Source organism: Engystomops pustulosus, chromosome 1 (assembly GCF_040894005.1).
Source record: "Engystomops pustulosus chromosome 1, aEngPut4.maternal, whole genome shotgun sequence".
Classification (NCBI taxonomy): domain Eukaryota; kingdom Metazoa; phylum Chordata; class Amphibia; order Anura; family Leptodactylidae; genus Engystomops; species Engystomops pustulosus.
In genome coordinates this window covers 227,282,559-227,300,610 of record NC_092411.1, presented here as the reverse complement: position 1 = coordinate 227,300,610, position 18,052 = coordinate 227,282,559, and the positions used below count along the sequence as shown (strand labels likewise).

General features: G+C 37.6%; 1 protein-coding gene across 1 annotated transcript in view; it reads right to left on the bottom strand.

The window, feature by feature from the left end:
• The window catches only part of DDX60 (DExD/H-box helicase 60), a 129,619-nt gene that overhangs the window by 45,541 nt on the left and 66,026 nt on the right, over window positions 1–18,052 (bottom strand). The window contains 11 exon segments of the mRNA XM_072120049.1: window positions 195–290; window positions 2,441–2,560; window positions 2,791–2,940; window positions 6,060–6,215; window positions 6,561–6,727; window positions 8,503–8,755; window positions 11,489–11,649; window positions 13,144–13,271; window positions 13,356–13,458; window positions 16,582–16,734; window positions 17,618–17,762. Of these exon segments, the coding sequence (XP_071976150.1) occupies window positions 195–290; window positions 2,441–2,560; window positions 2,791–2,940; window positions 6,060–6,215; window positions 6,561–6,727; window positions 8,503–8,755; window positions 11,489–11,649; window positions 13,144–13,271; window positions 13,356–13,458; window positions 16,582–16,734; window positions 17,618–17,762 (1,632 nt within the window).

Here is an 18,052-nt window from a genome sequence, read left to right as displayed (position 1 = left end):
ACCAGAGGTGTTGCATTCAATGATGTAGGACACCTAATGGTGTATGTAGCTATGTGATATGGTGTCCCATTAAGAGTTTATTGGCAGACTTTTATCTGAGTCGGCCCTTCTATATTTTAAGTGATGCCTATTAAAAGTTACGTTTTAACTCTGAAGGACACAATGAACTTGAGTTAAGATACAACTCTACATACCTCATCAAATATAACATATTTGATTCTTTTCACCCATTCTTGTCGATGTGGACACAACAGGAGAATTTCTAAACACTGGGGCACAGTCACCAGTACCTGTTATGGAACAAAAAAAAATAGAGCTCTACAATACAAGACAACTGTTTTTTTTTTTGCAAGTTAACAATTCATATTAGAATGATAACTTATAGGCCATTTGTAATGATTATATTTCGTATGGGACAAAAATGTCTTTGGTTTGCATTGTGCCCCTAAATCTAAACCTAACTATACAACCACTTACAGTGGGTACTGAAGGCCCCGGAAGAAGCAGAGTTTGCTCAGTGAAACCTGCGTTGGGATGATCAGTCCCACTGTAAAATAGGGACATGAATTACCAGGGATAGTTGTCATACCAAGTGCAGTGTTGATCTTGGATAAACCCAGCCTCCTGAACATATGTTTATGGAGGGTGGTAGTTAATTATCCGGCTCCTCATCTGGTCACAAGGCTGTGTACGGCATAAAGCATGGCCGCAGCAACAATCAAATGTGCAAGAGAGTTATGCTTTAGAGTGACCTTTTGGCCATTAATGCTACGCTGTTGTAAATCAATACAGCACTTAGAGACACTGGTGCATATTTACCACTTCAGTTTATTTTTTCTAATCCCTTATTCTTTCCCCTCCTGTACAGGGGAGAATTAGTATTATCAGTGGCAGCTTATAAGTATTTAAAAACCTTTTTTGTGTGGGGACACATAAGCTAAGCCTCCTACATTTACGTATGTACAGTGGGGACTCATGAACTACATTTCTTTTAGAAGTACCATAAAGGTCAGGGGGTTATATACCCCCATTTTTTAAGATAATTATTAAAAGTGAATTATTAAATACACGCACATCTTTCCCTCTTCCTTGTTCCCTTACTTTACAACTGAAAGCTTTTAGACCTCTTTATATGTTTCACTCTGGTTTTATTGCAGAAAATTGGTAGGATCAAAAAGTTCTCCTTTTGCTCAGTAATGTACACTTTGCACCCCATCTTGACAGAATAAAACAGTAGTATAGATGTTTTTGCTAATTTATTAAACAAAAAATTTGAATATTACATGGTCATAAGTATTTAGACCCTTTGGTGTGACACTCATATTTAACTCACATGCTGTACATTTCCTTCTGATTCTCCTTGCAATGGTTCTACTCCTTCATTGGAGTCCAGTTGTGCATAATTACACTAATTGGACTTGATAAGAAAGGCAGGCACCTGTCGATATAAGACCTCACAGCTCATAGTAAATGTTGGAACACATGAGAATCATGAGGTCTAAGGAACTGCCCATGGAGCTCGAAGACATAATGGCAAGGTACAGGTCTGGACAAGGTTACTAAAGAATTTCTGCAGCACTCAAGGTTCCTAAGAGCATGTTTGCCTCCATAATCCTTAAATGGAAGAAATTTGGGATGACCACAACTCTTCCTCAACCTGGCCATCCAGCCAAACTAAGCAATCGTGCCAGAAGAGCCTTGGTGAGAAAGGTAAAGAAGAACCCTGAGATTATTATGGTTGAGCTCCAGAGATGCAGTTCCAAAAAGTCAACTATCACTGCAGCCCTCCTTCAGTCGGGGCTTTATAGAAGAATGTGCCGGTAGAGACCTGATCTAAACCAGAGAATTGAAAATGGCTGTCCACCAATGTTCAACATACTGTCTACCAATGTTCGACATACAACCTGAGGGAACTGGAGAGGATCTTCAAAGAAGAATGGCAGGTGTAAAAAACTTATTGGCTGTAGTAGCTCAAAAAGTGCTTCTACTCAATACTGAGCAAAGGGTCTGAATACCTATGGCCATGTGATATTTCAGTTTTTCTTGTTTAATAAATTAATATCTACTTTTTTGTTTTTTTTGGTGCAGAGTGTACATTAATGAGAAAAAAAAGAACTTTTTTGATATTACAAACTAGCTGCAATGTAACAAATAGTGAAAAACCCACTGTATAAACTACAAGGCACCTGAGAAAACAAGAATAATTAAGTGAAAGCTGGAAGATTAAGTGGCAGTGGAGTATATGAGTGCATTTTTAACAATGCAAATAAACTTTGCATATAGACAAAAAGTCACTCCATAATGGGTAAATGTATTGATAACCACAGAAATAGTAAATAGCTTAAAGTCCAATCTCAATTTTATCACACATGGCTTTTCATGGGGTATTTATATTGATTATTTTTCACATGTTTATATAACAATAAAAAAATATACGTACCTGACTGTTTAAAGCATCCGTGCGATAGTCACGAGTGAAAACCCCACACAATGCTATTCCATTCGGTAGATCTTTATTAAACTGACTAATTACAGTAGCCACAACCTGATTTACTAGAGCCTAAATGAGAAGAAAGCATTTCATTAGTATGTCATTAGTATGTTTTACAACAAATAATAATTTGCATAATATTACAAAACAATAACAAAGGGTTAGAGCTATTAATATGCATAGCAGGTCATACTGGTGCTGAGAAATGGTAATATACAAGGCTTTCATTCAACTCTTTACAAAGCTACATTCAAGTACTTCTGCATGGATTTGATTTTCTAAAAAAATAATAGTCTCACCTTAGTGGGAGCAATATACACTACAACAGCTTCATCGCTTAGAGACAAAACTTTTTCCATACAATAATAAGATGCATAGGTTTTTCCTGAAGATGTTGGTGCTACGATTACTGCAGACTCATTTTTGTCAACGATATCAAGAAGTTCTCTCTGAGAGTAGAAACAGATTCATTATCATTCACCTCGAGAACATTGGATGAATATAAGAAGGATACTTCATAGTCTGATAAAACACATAAAACTTTCCTGGAAGTGTATAATTATGTCAAAATGCTGAGAAAGCAAGGGGAGGTTGTGACAGTGTAGAGCCAGATCACAGAAGGACTAGGGTAACCCCTTGGACCCGTTAGCATAATTTTAAAAGTTGATTTTAGAGGCAAGAGGCCATGAATAACAAATATCAGAAAAATTCCACAGTCATAGTACCTGGATCTATGAGTAAGTGTCCCTAGTTTATCATACTTTGATTGTATATTTTCTTTAAGGAAACCCAACTTCCTAGTTACAGAAGGACCTCCTGCCCCCTGTGACCTCTGGTAAAGTTTTGTTTATGCCAGAAGTTTACCCACTGGCTGCAATTCACAGCTGTAAGATTTTATAAAATATACACTCACCGGCCACTTTATTAGGTACACCTGTCCAACTGCTCGTTAACACTTCATTTCTAATCAGCCAATCAAATGGCGGCAACTCAGTGCATTTAGGCATGTAGACATGGTCAAGACAATCTCCTGCAGTTCAAACCGAGCATCAGTATGGGGAAGAAAGGTGATTTGAGTGCCTTTGAACGTGGCATGGTTGTTGGTGCCAGAAGGGCTGGTCTGAGTATTTCAGAAACTGCTGATCTACTGGGATTTTCACGCACAACCATCTCTAGGGTTTACAGAGAATGGTCCGAAAAAGAAAAAACATCCAGTGAGCGGCAGTACTGTGGGCGGAAATGCCTCGTTAATGCCAGAGGTCAGAGGAGAATGGGCAGACTGATTCGAGCTGATAGAAAGGCAACAGTGACTCAAATCGCCACCCGTTATAACCAAGGTAGGCAGAAGAGCATCTCTGAACGCACAGTATGTTGAACTTTGAGGCAGATGGGCTACAGCAGCAGAAGACCACACCGGGTGCCACTCCTTTCAGCTAAGAACAGGAAACTGAGGCTACAATTTGCACAAGATCATCAAAATTGGACAGTAGAAGATTGGAAAAACGTTGCTTGGTCTGATGAGTCTCGATTTCTGCTGCGACTTTCGGATGGTAGGGTCAGAATTTGGCATCAACAACATGAAAGCATGGATCCATCCTGCCTTGTATCAACGGTTCAGGCTGGTGGTGTCATGGTGTGGGGAATATTTTCTTGGCACTCTTTGGGCCCCTTGGTACCAATTGAGCATCGTTGCAATGCCACAGCCTACCTGAGTATTGTTGCTGACCATGTCCATCCCTTTATGACCACAATGTACCCAACATCTGATGGCTACTTTCAGCAGGATAATGCACCATGTCATAAAGCTGGAATCATCTCAGACTGGTTTCTTCTTCTCTCAATGCCACAGCCTACCTGAGTATTGTTGCTGACCATGTCCATCCCTTTATGACCACAATGTACCCAACATCTGATGGCTACTTTCAGCAGGAAAATGCACCATGTCATAAAGCTGGAATCATCTCAGACTGGTTTCTTGAACATGACAATGAGTTCACTGTACTCAAATGGCCTCCACAGTCACCAGATCTCAATTCAATAGAGCATCTTTGGGATGTGGTGGAACGGGAGATTTGCATCATGGATGTGCAGCTGACAAATCTGCGGCAACTGTGTGATGCCATCATGTCAATATGGACCAAAATCTCTGAGGAATGCTTCCAGCACCTTGTTGAATCTATGCCACGAAGAATTGAGGCAGTTCTGAAGGCAAAAGGGGGTCCAACCCGTTACTAGCATGGTGTACCTAATAAAGTGGCCGGTGAGTGTATATGCATACAGCTTTATTCAAAAGCTTTATTCAAAAATTTGGAAAACCTAACATTTTCTCAGAAACGAGAATTCTGGGCTGTATTCACAGCCCTCTACAGGTTATTCAAAAGCATCTTGATAAGTTGAGGTTTTAAAATCCTACTTTTCCATTTTTAGTTAATTGACTTATTTTCTTTTGGTCAGAAAACTGTCAGACAAGGCATTATAAATTATAATTAATAAATTATATTAATATTATAAACTCCCTCCCATCGGTCTATATTTGTTCGTTTTCTTTATTATTTTTCCTTTTCTTGGGTAGCAACGTGATTTTTGCATCATATTTTTCAGTTTTTTTATTTTAAACCAAATTTTAGGCCTACAATTTAAAAAATGGTACAAAATGATGTTACATTTTAGCAATTTTTTTTAATTACTGTAATACAGCCTTAGGCTACATTCACACTACAGTATGGGGGACATATATACGGCCGACTTATATACGGCCGATATACGTCCCCCATACACTTCTATGGGCTTGCGGCGCCCTACGGGAGCACACGTGCGGCACCGTACCGCATTATAATAGTGTTTGGGATTTTCTGCCACAAAATTTGATGTATCACATGTCTATATAAGAGTAAATGGTTGTTGTATAGGATAATGTTATTGCCTGGAGGGGCAAAATCATTTGGGGGGTATATTTTTATATAATTTCTTTTTCTTTTTTGTGCTTTATTTTACTTTATTTTTTACCTTTTTATTTACATTTATCTTTTCCACTGAAACTGTTACAGGCGACACAGGTACATTTGTCAATGCTTAGGCTGTGCTGGGTCTAGACAGTCCCAGCAGCAGAAGTTCAGTGCCAGGACCCTGGCAATCACGTGACTAGCTGTTTACTCTTCTCACTGCTCTGTTTGAAAGCTGTGAACGAGAGGAAGAGACAACAGAAGCAGTAATTACCACTTCTGTCTTCTCCCCACATGCTCTCTGCAGCTGCCCATAGCAAGGGATCCAACATCTGGCTTCCCGATTACACCCCTAAAACCTGTGCTGTAAATATGCTACGGATCAGGGTTTAGGGACCCAAACCGCCTGCCGTGAATACACAGTGGGTGGTCAGGAAACAGTACAGCTATAACAAATTCCTGCTCCCTACACATTGCTGATGTGTCCTTTCTGGTCACTACTTAACCCTGTTACATTTCTTAATGTAAAATTTAAATTAATTACTTAATGAAAACAAAAAGAATTAAAAGGGCAGAGGGAAGTAAACTATATATTGAATCATGTATATTTGTGTTTATAACAGTACCTGCCATGTGTCTGGAATGAAGTGCTGTACTCTTGGGTCCGGATCACTTCTCTCATCCCTCTTCAAATGTGGTCCCATATACTGAAGCTGGAAACGAACAGAACCAACTCCAACTGCACATCTACTTTCGGTCAACTCGTCCTTAGAGTTGGGTAACTATTAAAGCATATTTATACTTATTTCCACTCATTATTGTAATATGCAATTATATTAGTGACATATTCATCATAAGTGCATTGTGTGCACACAGTTCTGACATGTACATCTGGACCTAGCCAAAGTGCAGAATGCTAAGAATGCTCTATATGCTGACAACAGCTAAATGTATAAGCACAATTTTTGTGGGGAATTGTGTCTTATGGAACAAGAAAGAGAATTTTAGGAATAGTGCTTCTAAACAGCATCATTACATTCCCTGGAAAATCTATTCTGAATGTAAGCCTGGTCTATTGTACTGTGGTAGAACATTTACATGCAATTTTATAACAGAGTTAAATATACCTTTTCAGGCCTCAATGAAACAGCCAGGTTGTCAAAACCAAGCTTACTGAGATAAGTAGCTATCCGCTGTCTGTCTTCTTTTTGTAGAATGTCTTGGTTATTCTTCAAGATTTCTTGGATTCTTTTCATTATTTCCACAGCAATGTTTATGTCCCTTTTATCTTTAGCTGAAATGGGTTATACAAATAAGACAATAAAATATCTGTGTCTCTTATTTTCTGCTCTGGAGTCTCCATTTTTATGGTCTCTTATTATCTGTTGTCTGCTGTGTGGTCTGTATTAGTTAGTAGCTTTCATCTGACTGCTATATTTGTTTGCTGTTTGGCGCCATATGTAATGCTGTACTATGGTATTTATAATTTCTATTTGTATAAAGCTACAAGGAACCTTGCTTATTATTTGTAAGGGCACCGATACCCAGGCCCCCACTGATCTATAAATTGTTCTTTAATATAATGGATGCTCTTACCTAATGACCTTAGACATATAACTATGTTACCAACCTTGCTTATATATATCAAAGCGCAACACGGGATATTATTTATTAATAGCTCTTGTGTTGTAAGATAACTTTGCCTATTACTTTCATTACTGATGTCCTGCAGTTTCTTTGCTATCCTCCTCATTTTAGCCTGTCTATGCAGAAGCAACTTCTCCCGTCTGTGCCAGTTATGTCTGTCAGACAGTAGCTTGTTTATACAAGAAACTAGAACTGCTGGAGGGGCTGCTGCTCACTGCTGAATCTAGAGGGCGAGGGAGGTCATGTGATTCTGCTCATGAGGAAAGCCTTGTATCTGCATTTCTTTGGATGCAGAAGTCAAGTAGAAGAAAAGTCAAGTAGAAGGCTATTGTGTTTCCTGTTCTTTCCTACATTGTCTATAATTCTTCACAATTTGCTCTGTCTTTCTCTGCACCTCAAACTGTGCCCTATGCTTTAATACAGCGTCCCTCCCCACCTTCTGCTCTCTAAACCCTATGTACACAGCAAAGCAGCGGTTAACCTTTGGTCTTCACAAGACTTTACAAACCCTTACACTTCCTGTATCTGTTTCACTGCTGATTTATAGTATTTATTACATGCTACCCCTCCATGTGATGAAAACTGCCAGGCTAGTTACAAGCCAGGTTAGTGTTAAGTGCATATACTTGTAGGAATCTCACTGGATTTGCTACTACATTATTTCATGAGAGAAAACAAAGCATTATTGCAAGTGAGGCAGCTTGTAGCTGATTCTTTAGGTCAAGTTCAAGAAGAGGTTAATCTCTGAACACTTTGTTGCTACTAAAGAAGATTTTTTAGAAGATTACCTTAGAAAAGAAAAATGTCAGAACTCTAGAAAGAAAATGGTGTGCAGCACAATATGGGCATTTTTTGTTTTAAAAGGGGATATCACATATGACAATTGGGTAAACAGTAACAAGAAACTAAGCTCTTCATTTAGAGGTATGTGTTTTTTTTAGTTTGCCTGGCAACCTAATAAACAATAACCTTATAGCAAGGCTTCATGCACACAACTGTATTGTGTGCTGTGATCTGGCTGCACAAATTCCGGCCAAATCATGGCCCCCTTAGACTTCTATGACAACCAATTACAGCAAGGTAAGCACTATGTATCTAAACGCACCACACTGAGTCTGGCGGCCGCTCTATTTCCTATGGAGAGGAGTGAAGAGCGCCCTATCTCCAACCTTATGTTCTTTGCCTTGGTTATGGCTCCGTGGAGCAAACGTTGATGTGTATGGAGCGTTAGATAAATGGAATGAAGCCTATATTTCAATGATATCTCTTTCACACAATACATTTAGGTAGAAGGTAAAAAACAAACCAATGAAGATGATCTGGATAAAGATTTTGAGCTAATTTAATATAGATGCAAGGATTTTAGCCTTTGCTAAATCTTACAATGTATCTAGTTTTTATTTCTGCAGTAGAAATACTTACATTTCATTTTGCACTCCTCAGACCATTTATCAAAGCAGATTGATAATGCTCTTAGCTGTGCTTGGTACTTCACATATGGTGTCTGAAAAGATTTGATAAAAATTTCCAGCTTTTGCAAACCAGAAAAAAAATCTACCATGACGTCTTTTTCTAGAGACGCAGCCATAGTCTTCCATTTTCCCATCTCCTTTTTTTCTTCTTCAGCCCTAGTCTTCTTTAAATTCTCTTCTATTATTTGGTCCTTTTTTTTCTTCTGAAAAGATATGTTAAAATGAATATCCAAAAACTATTTGAGCATTGTAAATATGTTTTCTGTGACAATGTGTAATATGTGGAATAATACTTCCATAGATCTGATTTTCTTGAAACCATCCCTTTTTTATTTAGATTTTTCATATGAAATATGGGAAAAATGGGAAACGTAACTTTATATTACTTTTAATTTTGACTTTTTTATATGTGAGGTTATTCTTGAGATTTCTGTAAAATTGTTGTTTAGCATCAGTTTTTAAATGAGCTTTCACTGTCTAGATATTCACTTGTTAGCTGATATCTAGAATCAAAATATGTAAGAGTGTTTTTATTTCATACAGTGATTAAAGGGAATCTGTATTTTCACAAATACAGCTATTGACAGGTTCCCATACAGCCCTATTAATTAACTGACACCCTTCTTTCAGCTAAAAATAGTTTCCCTCATATCCCCATAAAATCTAATTTATAACCTTGCATGGTATCCAGGGATATTTAGAGAATGTCAGGGGGTCATGGCCTCCTCTGGCTGAATCCAGCAGCTCCTCTTGCCTTCTCAGCATTCAGCAATAATGTCATGTGACCAAGGTGACCTTATCTAAGGTCATTTAGCCTCCAAACTGTACCCCATGCATATATCTGAACACATGAAATCACAGCATGCCTCCATGGTTACATGACATTATTGCTGAATGCTGAGATGGCAGGAGTAGCTTCTGGATTGAGCCCAAGGAGGCCACCCCGCCTCCCCTCTCAACTTGCTAAAGATATCTATTGATGCAATGAAAGGTTATAAATTATATTTTATGGAGATCTGAGGTACACCATTTTAGCTAAAAGAAGGCTGTCAATTAGATAATAGGACACTATGGGAACCTGTCACTAGATGTTTTTGTAAAAAATGTGGTGACAGGTTCCCATTAAAGTGAAAGTGAATTATTTTGTACAGATATGATTTTTTTCACACTTACTTGACTATCACTCAAACAGTATAGAAAGTGGGAGGGTATGCAAGATCTACCTTTGTCGGCAGATTCTTGTCATGTAACTGCATTGTTACTGTTTTGCTCCTGGTGGTGGGAACAATCTTTTTAATCTTATATTCTACAAATTACAACCTGTTCTCATATTCCCTTATAGCTCAGAATGTTATTAGGTAGATTCCCAAGAAGAAGGCCACTGGTTCACGTCGAGTAGAAACAATGAAGAAGATGTTCCACGAAAAGAGAAAATAGCCAAACTACATTATTTGAATACCATGACAGGTAATATGTAATGAAGTCCATCCATTCTAAAGCCAAGATATTGATCCATACAAAATATCAACAAGTTGGCCCTGAAAAAAAGTTGAAGATCATTATAAATATGCTTGGCTCATATGGTAAACAGTAGCAAAGTTGCTTAGGTTGGAAGTAGAATATTAAAAAAAGACACAGGTCCATCAACTCCAAACTATAGTAGAAGATTGCAAACTTGTGATTTGGAGGTTGAAGATGAAAGTCAATAAACTAGGCTCTGATGGATTCACATGGGTCTGGAAGAATCAAGGTAAAGGGAATCAATGGATTGAGAAATTGAAGGAACAAGTTAAGAGGATGAAACCTGATAATATGGGGTTGTTTCACAGGCAAAGATACTGGATAAGGATTGATGGTGGTTTTAATGCTGAGCTGTATCCTATAACATAAATCATTTTGTACACTTGAAAATTTATCATATGCCATGTGGATTTTAAAAAGTATGCAGGCATGGGGAAGGAATGCTCCATTTCCATCCACTCCACCGGTGGCCTCACCCCTCTATATCTCCTCTACGCCATCATGGAGTGGAGGTGGCGTAGTCACTATCATGCGCAAGATGCGGAATGAGCAAGAATATGCGATTATATCAACGCTTCTACACCAAAAACTGGCATAGAAGTGTTGTTAAATTCCCCCCATTGTGTTTTAGCAGGATGACAGAGACATTTGTTGAGGCCCTACCAGTATCCAGGCTCAAGCTGTGAGTAAAGTTGAAGAAAACACATATGGGTAGAGTTGAAGAAAAAAATAAAAGTGAGTCGACCAGTACACATCAATGTTAGGAACATGTACAGAGACATGGGATTACATTTCAATAAAGACATGTTCTAATCTGATCGAGAACATGCCCATAAGGTGTCAGGCAGTGTTAAAAACCAGGTAGGTTTACAAAATAACTAGCTAACAAAAAAAATGTAAATTTAAATTTTTTTTGAGAAAAACAGTAGTAATGCAGTTAGATGACCACATTCTACATTACTAAACATGTTCTAAATAGTTGCAAGTAAAATGAATGGGGTAGCAAAGATTATCTAATCATCTAATAAATTATGGTAGTCTCACATTCAAAGCTGTAGTTGATGGTGAGATATGGATATGAAAGTCAAAACGTCAAAATATTGTAACCCTTTTGATTGTCAGTGTGTTATTAGTGTTTGTGTTATTAGTGTAAGTATTATTACAGTATTATATGACTAATAATACAATTTACATCCTGTTAATGCTTCTATATGTTCTTTCTAAATATTTCAGTTATAAGTTATATTGCTTATTGTCAATAAACAACCACATTCATAGAAATGGAACTGTTAAAATAGTTAAACTTTTTTCATACTGTCCATCAGTACTAATATTATCTACATTAATAAGCCATTTATCACATTGTAAAAAAAGAAAAGTATTTTCTTTGAGTAACAGGAGTTTTATGGACTGACCTGGGGCTCCTTTTTCTTAAAAGCCACATAAGCAGAACTCTTCTCTTCAGGTTGATCATTCTTTAATACAATCTTCTTAGATGTTTTAACACCTAAAGATTGTCCATAACGATATTGAAAAAGCTGTAGTTTTTGATAATCACGTAGTCCTCTCTCTCTGTCTGTTAAAATATAAAAATATTTTACAATATTTCATCATTGATATTTTGCAGAGGGACAGTAGGAATATTCTGCAGATAAGCAACTGGTAAATTAATAAAAAACGAAACAATGGTGAATGCATTCTTTGTTTTTCTGACACATTGGAGGGAATAAGACTGGCTTCCAAAACACCGACCCTAATAATCAACAGAAAAAAGTACTTGAATGTGGATGCAGTAAAAATAATGATAATAATAGAATAAGAGGCTCCATCTTTTTAGTAGATCTTGATCCAATCTCCGCAAGGTTGGACTTGTTTGGATGAAGTCTACCCTGGCAGAGATTTCAGCTATAGCCTCAACATATACTATATGACTATAGTAATTACTGCGTCAAAACCAAAGTGTTGTGTGGGTCGGAAAACATAAAAGCGAGTGGAGATTGAGATTTTTACATGCTGTATCTGCAAGTAAATTGTTGGAAAAGAAGCATAGTAAATCTCCCACACTGTTTTCAAAATGTCAGTATTATGCTTTACTGTGTTTCCATTTATCAAAATTCAGTAAGAATGGTCACAAAAATAAAAGTGTTAGGAATTACACATTTATTATGCAGCTCATCAACACCCTCAACCACTTAAAATGAGCCGTAATGCTGAGCTCTCTGCATACAGGGTAAGGGTCTGTAGTATTTTACAGCTTTTAAGGCATGATCTTTAAAGGGAATTCTAGAACATCCCATTAGTACAGAGGCAGACTTTTCTGTTCTGGTATTGCTCTTTCCACCTGTTCAATGACACAGCTGGGCTCAGCAGGGTGACGGCACTTGGACCACCTGCATTAAAGGCGCAGTACGGAGTGTCAGTGAAAAATAGGACCATTGTTTTTTATACTATAGAACCAATGATTTATCTTATCTATTCCTACTGATTTGACACTTTGAGACATCTTTTGAGATACGTACTTGGGAGCAAAAGGGTAAAGGAGTGTTTTTGTTGTGCAACAGCAGTAAAAAATGAAATATGAAAGAAAAGTGAACTTTACCTAAGAAAGCTCAAACTTTCTCTTAAATAATAAACCCTTTATTAGAAAGTGGTGGGTTAAAGGGGTTTCCCACGAAACAAGTTAGGCCCTAACTCACCATACTTGGCATTATATGTCATGCGTGATCGGCTGCTCCACTCATCTTGGGGAGCGAGGAGGGGTCCAACTGGGTTACATCGGACCCCTGTTCTTGTGATCAGTGGGGGTCTTGTCATCACTGAGACCCCTACCGATCGGCAAGTTAGGCTGTATTATGTGGATAGGGCATCATTTGTTTCATGGGAAACCCCACTTTACGTAATTTTGATTTAAACTATAAAATATTTGTCATTTATTTGAAAAAATTTACATGTTGACAGAAAACTTTATATGGCTAGAGTATTGGGTCTCAGAAGGTAGGGATGATTAAAGAAAATAATTTAACTATCATCTATTCATCTATAGCATTATTATATTTTATCATTGGTATACCATATTTCTTCTCATTGCTGTTATTCTTGGTCCTGTCATAGTCATCACTTAGTGGGCGCTTTGTATGCCAATGCAAAAGTTCATCAAATGTTTTTGTGTTCATTAACAACGGAATTCGAGGGTCATCACTACAAAATAGAACAATGAAATCAAATTTTATTATCAGTTATAAAAGTGAATAGCCCATGCCTGCTCTTTGTAAATCTGAATACCTGCACATTATAGGCAGCTCTTTTATCATATCTCCAGCAAAATCTTCAATGATATCCGATTGCATTGGTATCAACCCAACGGGATCAACTTCTTCCTTTTCAACTTACAGAATGAAATAATTTGATTACATGAGTTATAAAAGTAGCTGTAATTGTTACATGGTTGTTATTTACAAGTTAAAGGGTTTTTTCATGAACATTGAGAACCCTCATGGGGCTAGGGTACTTACCCAGTTTCAGCTTCTGGTTCCTATATAACTCTGATACTTCCAGTTATCGGGCCCGAAACTAAGTGGAAGTCATGGGCAGTCAGGGGGCACACATCATTTAAAGTGAACCTGTCACCAGAGAATCCTTTCACCACTAACCACACACCTTACCTTTTAGTTGTCTTTATACATGTTACACAGAGCCAACATTCTACTAAAAAAGACTTTTATTAATGTCCTTAGTTACAGTCATGGAGGCCGGGAGCTTTAGTAAACAGTCAAATTAGCCCACCTCCTCATTGACACTACTAGCCCAACTAAAAGAATTTCTGAGGAGCAAGGTGGATTTCTCTTTACACAGCCATAACTCTCAACCGCCACCTTGCTCAGCGAGTTGTAAATGATATAGCAGAGACGAGTAACAAAGCCATAGTCTCGCTCTCACCTGCTCCCCATCCTCCGCAATTCTCTAAATCCGGCTTAGTAGTGTCAGGGCAGTGAGGAGGGTGGGTTAGCTTAAAGGGGTATTCCCACAAAGACAAGTTTCTTATATGTACTCAGGAAAAACAAAATAACACATTCTCTAATTCACTGTTATAAACAAAAATACAGAATTTCACAGATATAAGTCCAACCTGTCTCTATCAGTCCTGGTGTACACAAATTCAGTTGCCCCTATACACGAACTTCCGACTTTAGAGTTGGGTGGCCACCATCTTGGATTTATGTGTGACAGCTGTGTTTGCTAAGTTTCTGTGTCTTTCTGCTCTGAGCCTGTAGCCACGCCCCCTGCAGTCCTAGCACAGAGCTCACATAGACACATACACTGATTCACTTCCTGCCAACACCACATCGTGAGAGAAGCTACAAACTACAAGGAGATAAGTGATCCGGGGGAAGTGGGAGACAGGCAAATATCTGTGAAATGTAGCAGAGCTGACAGTGTAAAAGTCTGGCACTGTCTGTATGTCATGCCTCTGTGTAATAAGCATCTCATGCATATCTCATCTGTCTCATCTCTTTATATTTGTCAGTGTGTTGTCAGTAGAATGTCAGAAGGCAGATGAAACTGTATATAAACCTGTACCCTGATACTCTAACCACAGAACTAGATGGATAATAATATATCTGCTTAGAGAGCCCCCGTCCACACCCTGGGATTTTGCATTGAGCAGCCTAGGGAGTGATTGGAGCTAAAACAGCAATAAAACTGATTAAAATTGTAATTATTATTTTGCTAGCATCACTAGATAATGAATGTCAGAATTTTCTTTTGTGGGAGAACCCCTTTAACTGTATACTACAGCTCTCCGCCTCTTTTACTGGAACAGAGGACACAAGTCTCTGTTAGAAGAATGTTGACTCTAATCCCTTTAGAGTGACATGTATAAAGACATCTAAAAGGTACTGTGTGTAATTTGTGGGAGTGGGGGGGTCGCTGGTTACAGGTTTTCTTTAAAAGGTGACCTTTAAAGACCAGGGCACAACACAGGAATTGAAGTGGAATCCTGGAGAAAGGAGGTGACTTCCCATGGTCTGAAGTGGCTAGAGCTCATCCTGCTGGGTGCAGTACTGAAAACTGGAATTAACTAAGTGACACAGGAACTGAGATTCTAATTTTCTTTTCTCAATGTGCATGAAAATTTAAATAATACTATTATAGTAAATTAACTGATGGAAAGTTTAAAGGAGCCTGTCATCGGAAAAGGTATATTGAGAGCCTAAAAAACAGAAATTAATGTATTGCCAAGAACACAGTCATTTGTTGTTAGAAGTCTGAACCTTTCAACCTCATCACGTTATTAGTTAATTTTAGTGCCAAAGTTGTGTTCCAAACCAAGTAATTCATGTCCTCCATAGTATAAGTTACTGCAATTAATTATTAGCTGTGGTCAAATGATGCTAAAAAAAAAGAAAAAAGCTAAACTTGCCTTTTCAAGTAGTCCTTGGCTCAAATGTTGCTGCTCTGGTCCTATCTGACCAGAAGTGCTGGTATCAGATTCATTGTGCATGCTGTTTAACTCAGGACTTCTGAGACCAGTAAATGGTTCTCCTTTCATAAATGTGACATCAGCACATAGGGCCACATTTATGACAAGTGCAGTCTGTACTATGTGCAGTTTACCTCTGGAGTGTGTATGGTGCACCAGATCATCAATACTTCATTAATATGGCACCCCCTGCACTGTTCTGGAAGTGTGCACCATTATTTTTTTTGTAAACTTTGTTCATGCTGCCGATTTGTGGCGCAGACACAATTGTGGCGCACATCAGTAATACACGTGGCGCAAACTCCGACTATGTACTTCCACGCCCTTTTAGGTGCACATTTTTTCTGTCTTGTTGGACACAGTGCAGCCGGGATACAAAACTAGTGCAAACACTTTATAAATGAATGTGCAAGCAGTTTGCACCTTCTTTTCAATGCAAAGTCAGACAGATAAATGGCGCAAACACTTTAATAAATGTGAGCCGTAATGTTTAATGGAACCAGAAGGGAGAGGGCAACACATTTTACCGATGATGATTCCTCTCTTCTCACTTGCAGACATTTCTGTAACAAATCTGTCACAAGTGAACATGTGAAACTGATTTGAAGGTGAATGAACCAAGTTATGACTTATCCCCATATTCAGACTCCCTCCATTCTCAAAAATGGGGTTATTTTGCCTTGTTTCAATTAAACAGAAGGTCATGCAGGTACTTTGCAGCTTCATTAATTTCTTTTAGAAATGCCATGCTAAGGGGGGGGGGTTTGGTCCAACCCATTTCATATTTAGGAGAGAAGATGTCATGACAGAACATAAATGTGTGATTATTGTATATTAAAATCAATCCTCAAATTATGCAATTTTAAACTAAAGGGCAACATTGATAACACTGGAATAGGCAACATAACCTATTTTATAATGCAATTCCTAAGCATTCCGGCTGCCACATAAAAATCTTTAAGATTTTACTTACAATCTCTATTTTTAATTTCACAGGTGCCAAAAAAGGATTTTTAACTCCCCTACCGTGTACTGTTGAGTCTTCAGAAAGAAAAGGTGTTGATGACTTTCGAAGTTCACAGGATAACCAATGCTCATTTTTAGGGATTAATTTTAAAGCTGTCTCCCACAAGAAGGTATACAATTGATTTATTTCATTGCCAAATTCCAATTTAAATTCTATGGAAAAAAACATGGCGACATACGTTTTTATTGTTTTTCTTAAGTCCTTTAAAAATGCCAGAAGGGAAAGGGGAATAAATATGAAGCAAGTATTAAAACAAAGGCAAAAACACAAAAAACTTGCATATAATTTATTTCCATTTCACAATCTACTTTAACGTCCTGGAGCACAACTATATAGAGTAACTCTACTTTATGGTGGTCGCTGTTTTCCTGCACTACAACATCAGCAGGCTCCTTCTGGTTTGCCATTGGTGTTAAAAGCAATTGCAGCCCTTTTACCACATAAATGCAGTGGTCTGATGTGATTGCAACTTCTAAGAGACCATGTTAAATAAAAGGGAAGGCATTGCCAATATACCACGGGGGAAGTGCCAATGCATTGCCATGGAAGTCAGAGGACCAATGAAGGCTTCCAGGATTGTTAGGGCTTACCAGCCATAATGCATTATTATTTTGCATGCAATTAGTAAAAAAGAAAAAAAGTCTCATATAAAATAAAAATCCACCCTTTCTCAGTGACAAATCGATATTATCTTAAAAGAGTTAATAAAATAATAGCCATAACATATTTCATATCACCATATCCAAAACAACCTGTATTATAAATCTATCCCAATTTGCATCACACTTAGTACTGTACCTTAAAAAAAAAACCTTAAAAGTTATGTATTGCCAAAACTGGACTGAGCTACATAATAATTCTCACATATAAGAATTGTAGTCTCTATATGTATACCTTTGGCCAACCTATGCTGAAATAAAATACATGCAAATCTCATGCCAAGTCTGCATTGTAAACAGGCCTAAGATAAGATAAGATAAGATAAACCTTTATTAGTCCCACGGTGGTGAAATTCACATTATGGCACATGCCTACCTTTGTTGTTTTCTTTTTCATAGTAATTTGCAATGTTTTTTAGCAGTAAATCATCTTTTATGTCAGAGACATAGGTCCAATCAATCAGCGTATCTTTTATGTGATCTTTCATCTGAGTCAAAGCAATTTCTTCACATAGAGTGTACTGGGTAATAAAGAATATAAACAAATTAAGCAGAGATTAAAAGAAACTCCAAAAGTAATAAAAGAAACAGACAATGTGATTTTAAAAATAAATAACATATAACAAATAACATATATTTAGACTCTCATGTGAAACCGACCTATGTCACAGTTTTTGTTATTTTGCTCTGGATTTTACCACTAACTTATCTCAGCATTCAATTCATTTATAAGAATGTGTAATAAACTGGGATATATAACAGTTCTGCAACAAGAACAAAAAAAATCACATATCCATGTGCCAATTCCTGT